We start from the raw sequence: 7,322 nt of genomic DNA on the forward strand, positions 1-7,322 counted from the left end.
AATCTAGGTTTCATGGAACCTAGATTTTTGCAACCTAGGCACAATGGTTTGCAAATTTTACAAAACACACACACACACACCATGAACATGTTTCTAGGACTCTTTCCAGGCAAGAAGACTTGAAGTTTAAGCTTCAGTAATTTCATGAAGCTGCCTCTACTTATACCTATGCATACTTATTTCCTGTCTGTCTTCCTCCACTAGAACGTAAGTTTCAAGAGGGCAAGGATTTTTTATCTAAATTGTTAGTTCCTGCAGCCCTGTTAGTTCCTAGTACATGGTAGGAGCATTATAACTATTTGTTGAATAAACCAGTTGAGGCTGGCACAGTTTTCCAGGTGGAGATGACAATAGCCTAGCCTGGGGCTTGAGGAGTGGATGGGATCAGGATGATGTCACTGAAACCTCTGAACAATGACTGGAACACCCATTTTAAAGCTGAGGATGTCGAGGGCCTGGAAGGTGCAGCAAGTGTGCGGTGACAAGTGGCATGGGGCCTAGAAGCTGAGTCTGCCTCTTCTTGCCCCTCTTGGCCTGCAGGCACTGCCCCATTCCCCTGTCCCCAGCTGCCCCTTGCACAAGCCCCTGATGCAACCCTGTACTAGCCCAAGGCACCCACCTTGGGGGCAGCGCTGGGAAAGAGATTTTGCAAGAGCTGGGGCAGGAAGCACCAGCCAGGGCGGGTCTGGGAAGATAAGGGCTCCCCCTCCAAGCATGTGCGCCTCCAGGCCTTCTGGTTTCCTCTTCCCTTCCCTTCCCTTCCCTTTCCCGGACCCTGGCCTGGCCATGACTCACCTCCTTTCTCTCCGGCAGGCAGCCGTGCTGGGATCATAGGCCCGCCCGTCCCAGGAAAGCCTTGCTCTGTATGACCTCTGGCGGTGGAAAGCCCTATCTGGCCAGAAGTTCCTGGACCTCAAATTGGAGTAGCTGGCACAAATAAAGGTTATATGGCTGAGCTTTTCAGTCTCAGGAGACAAAAATGTGGGGGGTACCAGGGTACCTCTTTATTAAGCCAACTCTGAGCCCTGGGCAACTCAAACAGGCAGGTGCAAGGTTCGTTGGTTGTGTGTGAAGCACCCTTACTTCTGCAGAGGGAAGAGTGTGCATCCAGAGGTAAGGGCCTGGTGATCCCTCAGCCTCGGAAGGAGCAGACATTTCCACAGATTGGTTGGTCTCTACCTGCTTCGAGACCTGGGTCTAGCTATGTGACCTGCCTCTCACAACCGGCTCCCACAGAAGAACCTGCACCCACAGCACCTCTTAGAGGTCAAGAAAGCCTGGGCCATTTCCATCTTTTGGGGCTATAATTCGATTTTTTTTTAATTAAGAAATGCCAAAACATGGGTTGCAAAAATTGTGATTTGCGTTATGTGTCTTGCATTTTTCCAGCTTACACATTTCAAACAAAAATATATAATGACCAGGTGTGATTTCGACCGGAACTATGATGAAACGGCCCAACCGGATGTCCTATGGGAACCTGAAACCCCTCATTAGCCTTGTTTGGACCAACCTGATTTCTGAAAAGCCCTCTAAGTCAGTGTCCTGTCACCTCTCTGATTGATGCCTCCACTTTACTCAGCTGAAAAGCAGAAATAGCAATAAGCCCGTAAAGCACCAACATACACTAAGTGTCCACTATGAGCCAGTCACGATGCTAAGCTTTTTATATACTCGGGTTCACCTGATCCTTGGTGGCAAGGTTCTGGATCCCCTTTTTCAGATGAGAAAATGGAGGCTGAAACAGGTGAAGTGATGAGCGGCAAGGCTGAGCCCCAGGCTGATCCAGCAGCCTCCCAACTGAAATGTTAGCCTATTATTATCGTTGTTGCTGTTGTTTTGATTGAAATGAGCATGATAGCACTTCTCTGGTACAGCTGTGAGGAGGGCTAGATGACGTAAATTTTAAAAGACCTTGGTATGATATCTGGCACATAATAAGTGCCCTATAGATGTTTGTTAAATTAAAAAAAAAAAAAAAAAAAAAACTTCGAGTCTCAGACCCACAGCCATGGACAGGCAGGGTCTAACGCCCAAGACACCGTCCTGGTGTTTCTCTGTGGCTTCTGTGCCTGCTCCTCCCTGCACCCTGTCCGGGAGGGGGGTTAAGGAGTTAATGGTTTCCCAAGCAGCACTGAAAAGGAGCAGGGTTTTGCATCTGACCCCCCCCCCCCCAACACACCCCACAGAGCAGGGTTTTGTGCATACACAGAGCAGGTTTTTGCGTGCTACACACACACACACACACACACACACACACACAGTCACGACGGCCCCTGGTCGTGTCCCCCCACCCCGCCCCCGCCCTGCGAGGCGAGCCTGATGCAAGCCCGGCGCCCGCCCGTTCCCAGGCCCGGCTGCAGCTGCGGGCGGAGGGGCAGGGCGGGGGCGGCGCTGTTTGTCTAGCGCGGCCGTGCCAAGGGCGGCGGGCCCCAGACAGCCAGGCGCCTCCGTACACCTGGGGATGCTCAGGTTAAATAGCTCCGCATTCCTCGGGCCCAGCTGATGGAAACGCTCCCAGGCCGCCGCCGAGCCGGCCTCCAGATGGGCTGGGCCCCGGCCAAAGGGGAAAAGAGGGAAACGTGGAAGCCAGAGTGTGCCTGAATGGCGGGGGAGGTGGCCGAGGCCCCCGCCACAGCCCCTTCCTCCCCTGGAGGAAGGCCCTCCCGTGTGGGAGGACACGCGGGGGACACGCCCACGTGCCCGTGGGTGGGCTTGCGGGGGGGGGGGCGCACACGGGAGGGAGTGGGTGCACACGTGTGCCTCTGAGGACACTCCAAGGACACACAGGCGACAGTTAATAATGATAATTTATAACTACCAAACACTGCGTGCGAAGCGCTCCATTCCATTTATTCTCTACAACAATTCTGAGAAGTCGATGCCACAAAACAGCAGCGGGGTGGGGTGTTGAGCGGGGAGTAGCAAAGGACATGATTTACCTCCAAATGCCGTGTTCTTTTTTTTTTTTTTTTAATTTTTTTTTCAACGTTTATTTATTTTTGGGACAGAGAGAGACAGAGCATGAACGGGGGAAGGGCAGAGAGAGAGGGAGACACAGAATCGGAAACAGGCTCCAGGCTCTGAGCCATCCGCCCAGAGCCCGACGCGGGGCTCGAACTCACGGAGCGCAAGATCGTGACCTGGTTGAAGTCGGACGCTTAACCGACTGCGCCACCCAGGCGCCCCCCGTGTTCTTTGATTAAGTCCATAACGTGCTCCGGGTGGGAAGGTACCTGGCTCAATGTTAGTGCTCAATGGGTGATAATCTTTCATTGGCTGCTGATGCTGTTCATCCCTTCTGAGCCTGTTTCTTGTAAATTGGAATGCAGCCGTTAGCCCCACAGGGATCCATGGGATCCGCTATGTAAAGAGTGGAGCATGGAACAGGTTCGTGGTACTAGGTGCTGTTTACTTTATTCTATTTATTGGAAAATGTATTAATAGGCCTTACCCTCTGGGGGACAAGTTCTTTGCCCTGGCAGGGGGCTTGGTTGTTCCCCCGGAACCCACGTGGTAGGGATACTTGAGGGGTGGTGCCCCAGGGCCTAATAATTGCTCCCAGGGTGGGTACTTGAACTCCTGAGGGAGGGTTTGCCGGAACACAGCTGCCCACACCTCCACCCCAGACCAGTGGAGGCCTAGGAATGCCAGCCGGCCTACGGAACAATTACACACTTAGAAACCCACAGTGCGGTTCCACATCTCTGGGACACACAAACCCATCCATCAAGCCAGACCCATGCAGAGATGCCCATGATGCATTTAGGCAGAACACACAAGCCCAAATGGCTGGCGGCTGCACACACTTATCTGTAGAACACATGTGCTCACATTTGCCCTCCTGCACGCACCCCCGTGCACATCCTTATCCACACTCCCAGGCCTGTACCCCAACAGATGACCCAGCCCCGTGGGGGAGAATTACTAGTTGGCTCTTGTCTCTCACACACACACACACACACACACACACACACACACACAGGGCCACCCCGTGTACAAACTCACACATGTCCAGGCAGATAGTCCCTTGCGAGTGACACCTTTTTCCTGCTCCGGAGCTAGGGACGGACTCGCCCACTCCTTGGCCCACACGGGAACCCTGGGGGAGGGAGAGACGTTTGTCTGAGCTGTTGGCATACCCAGGCCAGGGTGAGGGGGCCAAGTCCGGACCCAGAGCAGGTGGCTCAGCAGCTGTGCCCAGGCTGGCCCTGCCAACTTGCTCACCCACTTGGACAAGCCAGGAGCCCCAGGGCAGCCTGCTACAATCCAGGGCTAGGCGGCCCAACAGGGAGACACCTCCTACTGGGAAATGGGGTGACAGAAGTCCTACCTCAGAGGGGCTCTGGGAAAGTCTTCCCTTTAGATCTCCCCTTCCTCTACCTCGGGTGAAGAGGGAGGTGGCCCAGTGACCTGGTTCTCCAACTTACACGGTTTGTTTGAATACTCAACCCGGAGGGGGACTTAGCAGGTTGATCTGCATTTTAACCTCCCCAGGTGACCCAATGACCACTTGGCAAGACTCTAGAAGTCTAGAGGATTTAATTTTATGACACTGGGGAGCAGGGAAATGGCCAGTGATGGGAAAAGAACGGACTTTAAAGACACCGGAAAACACTCAGTGCAGGTCGGTAAAAGCGACAGTCCAGATGTGGCCTTCTAGTCCCCCTCCCTCCTCCCAGCACCAGCTGGGAATGGGGTCAGGGGTCAACCCCCTCCCTCAAGGCCCTCCCCTGAGTCCAAGAAGTCACTGCAACTGTACCGCAGTCTAAAGTATTTGTTTAATAACAACAACAACGAAAACAAAAACACCCCACAGAACTATTGTAAAACAATATTCTCGGTGATCATTGTAATATACAATACAAAGCAATTAATTTCCTCAGAAATCTGAGAAGCACCAAACGTGACCATTTTTTAAAATGTTTGCTTTTCAAAAAATAGAAACACACGGGGGGCCGTCCCCCAAGTCTCTGGTGGCTGGTTGGTGTAGAGGGGAGGGTCGGCCTGCCCTCTCAGTCCGCCAACCCTGGGCTGCATTCAGCAAGCGCCCCACGGTCGCTGATCTCAATCTTGTTCCTCCCCACCTCCGGCGAGGCGCTCGGTAGGATCAGAGAGCACGAATTCCTCTCGCTCCCTGGAGGGCTGGGGTCTGCCAGTCCTTGAGGGAGGCGCTTCAGCGACACAAAATGCGATCGTCCGCTGGAACACAAGCCGCCTGTGGGAACGAGAGAGAAGAGGTGAGACGGGCAGGTTGGAAGGGACGAGGCTGCAAGCCCTTCCCCAAGAGAAGCGTCAAGGGAGCGCTCTCTCCGATCTCGCGTAGGCAAGTAAGTGCCCGAAAGGAGGGCGACGACCTCGGGCCAAGTTTCCCCCCACCCCGGGCCTCAGTTTCCCCATCTGCAGAAGGACAATGCTCTCGTGCTCCAGTTCGGACCTCACCTCGGCCGCCAGAGCGCTGATCTCGCCGTTGAGGGTGCTCAGCGGAGCCCGGGCGGGGAGCCCCCGGCCCCCGGGGGTCCCGACTTGGGATTCCGAGTTCAGCTCCAACTCCAGGTCCCAGATGTAGTCGATGACGTGCTGGAGGATCTCCACCCGGCTCACCTTACGGTTCTGGGGGAGGGTGGGCACCAGCTCCTTGAGGCGCGAGTAGCAGCCGTTCATGTCGTAGAGCAGCACATTCACCTGCTGCTCGTCGAGCAGGGCAGGCAGGCGCGCCCCGGCGCCCCCCGCGCAGCGCGAGATGGCCACGCTCTGCTCGGACAGACAGCGCACCACCTCGCCCGCGCCGCCTGCGGTCTTGCCGGCCTTCAGCGCGCAGCTGGGGCCCGCGGCGGCCGCGGCGCTGCCAGTGGCGACTTTCATGATTCTGGCGTCGGAGTAAGAGGGAAACGAAGCGCACAGAGGACGCCGGGCGAAGGTAAAGAGAGACCCCGGAGCAGGGAAGAGACGGTTGTAGAATGCGAGGTCTGAGCCCCGCAGCCCACATTTTATAGAGACGCCGGGCTCTCCCCCGCCAACCCAACACACCCCACTAGAGGCGGGCTCAGGGGTTCAAAAGCAGCCAATGGGAGATCTCAAGGCGTGGCCTCGAGCGCCTCTGGGTTCCGCCTCCTGCTCTGCTTGTGCACCCTCGCGGCCTTGGAAAGGGAACCCGAGTCTCAGCAGCAGAGAGAGTGGGAGGGCACGGGGCGGGGTGGCTAGTGGAGGCGAGGGCTACCTTGGGCTCCTCGCGGAGGAGGCTTTGCCGACAGGAAAGTGACTTTAACAATCCGTTTTCTCAGGTTCATTTTCTCACCTCTCAGCTCCCTTTTATAGATGGGAGAAACTGAGGCCCCCGTGGGGAAGGGGCTGGCTCTGGGTTATCTAGAGAGCCCTTGACTAGGGCCTGGGCTTCTGGGAGCCTGATCTCTCGGCTCTTTGGACCAAAACTTAAAGCGGGCCCCCCTTCACACACTGCTTCCCAGAGCTGGTCTCCCTTACCCAATTTCCAGAGAAAGTTGCTGGTTAATGTTTCTGGGACCTTTTTTTTTTTTTTTTTTTTTTTTTTTTTATACCCAGGCACCTCGGGCTGGGAGCAATTAATTCGAGAAAGTCTTCCTCTGGCATTGGGGGCTGGTCCTCCGGGACACGAATTAGATAGAAGGAGCCCCGAGGGGTCTGCATCCCCTGATTCTACCCTAAGTTTGCATCGCCCTGCAAAAATTCCCCATATCTGCATCAACTAGTTATTTTTGAATTTTTCTCCCTTTTTTGGCTGTTTCCTGTCCCCTCCTTCCCCCCCACCCCCAAGACCTCCGATCAGGGTCTCCCTCCCACGGCGCGGCAGCTGCGGAGCTCGAGTCTCCCCCCCCCCCCCACCTCCCGGGCGGGTCTGTGTCAGCGTCTGAACAAGCGGCTCAGACCGTTAGACGCCAGGCCTGTGACGTCACCCATTCATAAAACCGGGACGGGCTGTCAGGCTGGCGCCGCGCGGGCGGTCGCCATGGAGACTGCAAACCCGGCTAGAGCGCTCCCCCACTGAGCCCGCTCGGCCAGTCACCTGCGGACCTCGGGCGGGCGGGAAGGCTGGGAATGCGCTCCTCGCGGGCGCGGTCGCTGGGAAGGGTCACCTTACCTCCCGGCTCCACACCTGGGAATCGCCCCACCAGGCCCACACCTCAGATCACTGGGACGTTTCTTCACCTCCTTATCCACCCCAGCTTCCCCTCCCGTCTGGGGAGAGTTCTGATCCCAACTCTGAAGCTGGGTGAAGTTGGTGGTCTTCGGCCCTCTCTGATTCCTAATACAGTATCTGCCTGGTATTTTGATAATAATGACAA

General features: G+C 55.7%; 1 protein-coding gene across 1 annotated transcript; it reads right to left on the reverse strand.

Moving 5' to 3' along the window:
* Window positions 1-4,762: 4,762 nt before the first annotated feature.
* ID1 (inhibitor of DNA binding 1) lies at window positions 4,763-6,491 on the reverse strand. Its single transcript, XM_047854261.1, has 2 exons — window positions 5,443-6,491; window positions 4,763-5,218 (listed from the first exon to the last, which is right to left on the reverse strand). Exons 1-2 carry the CDS (start codon window positions 5,863-5,865, stop codon window positions 5,177-5,179), a joined length of 465 nt encoding a protein of 154 aa, XP_047710217.1. The 5' UTR covers window positions 5,866-6,491; the 3' UTR covers window positions 4,763-5,176.
* Between the last annotated feature and the right edge of the window lie 831 nt (window positions 6,492-7,322).

This window comes from Prionailurus viverrinus, chromosome A3 (assembly GCF_022837055.1).
Source record: "Prionailurus viverrinus isolate Anna chromosome A3, UM_Priviv_1.0, whole genome shotgun sequence".
Lineage (NCBI taxonomy): Eukaryota > Metazoa > Chordata > Mammalia > Carnivora > Felidae > Prionailurus > Prionailurus viverrinus.

What these genes read in the sequence shown, in the direction of transcription:
- ID1 (XM_047854261.1), bottom strand. Translation starts at nt 5,865, where the DNA reads ATGAAAGTCGCCACTGGCAGCGCCGCGGCCGCCGCGGGCCCCAGCTGC. An exon ending in TCAGCGCTCTGGCGGCCGAG is followed by an intron (nt 5,219 to 5,442) that starts GTGAGGTCCGAA and finishes TCGTTCCCACAG; the next exon opens with GCGGCTTGTGTTCCAGCGGA.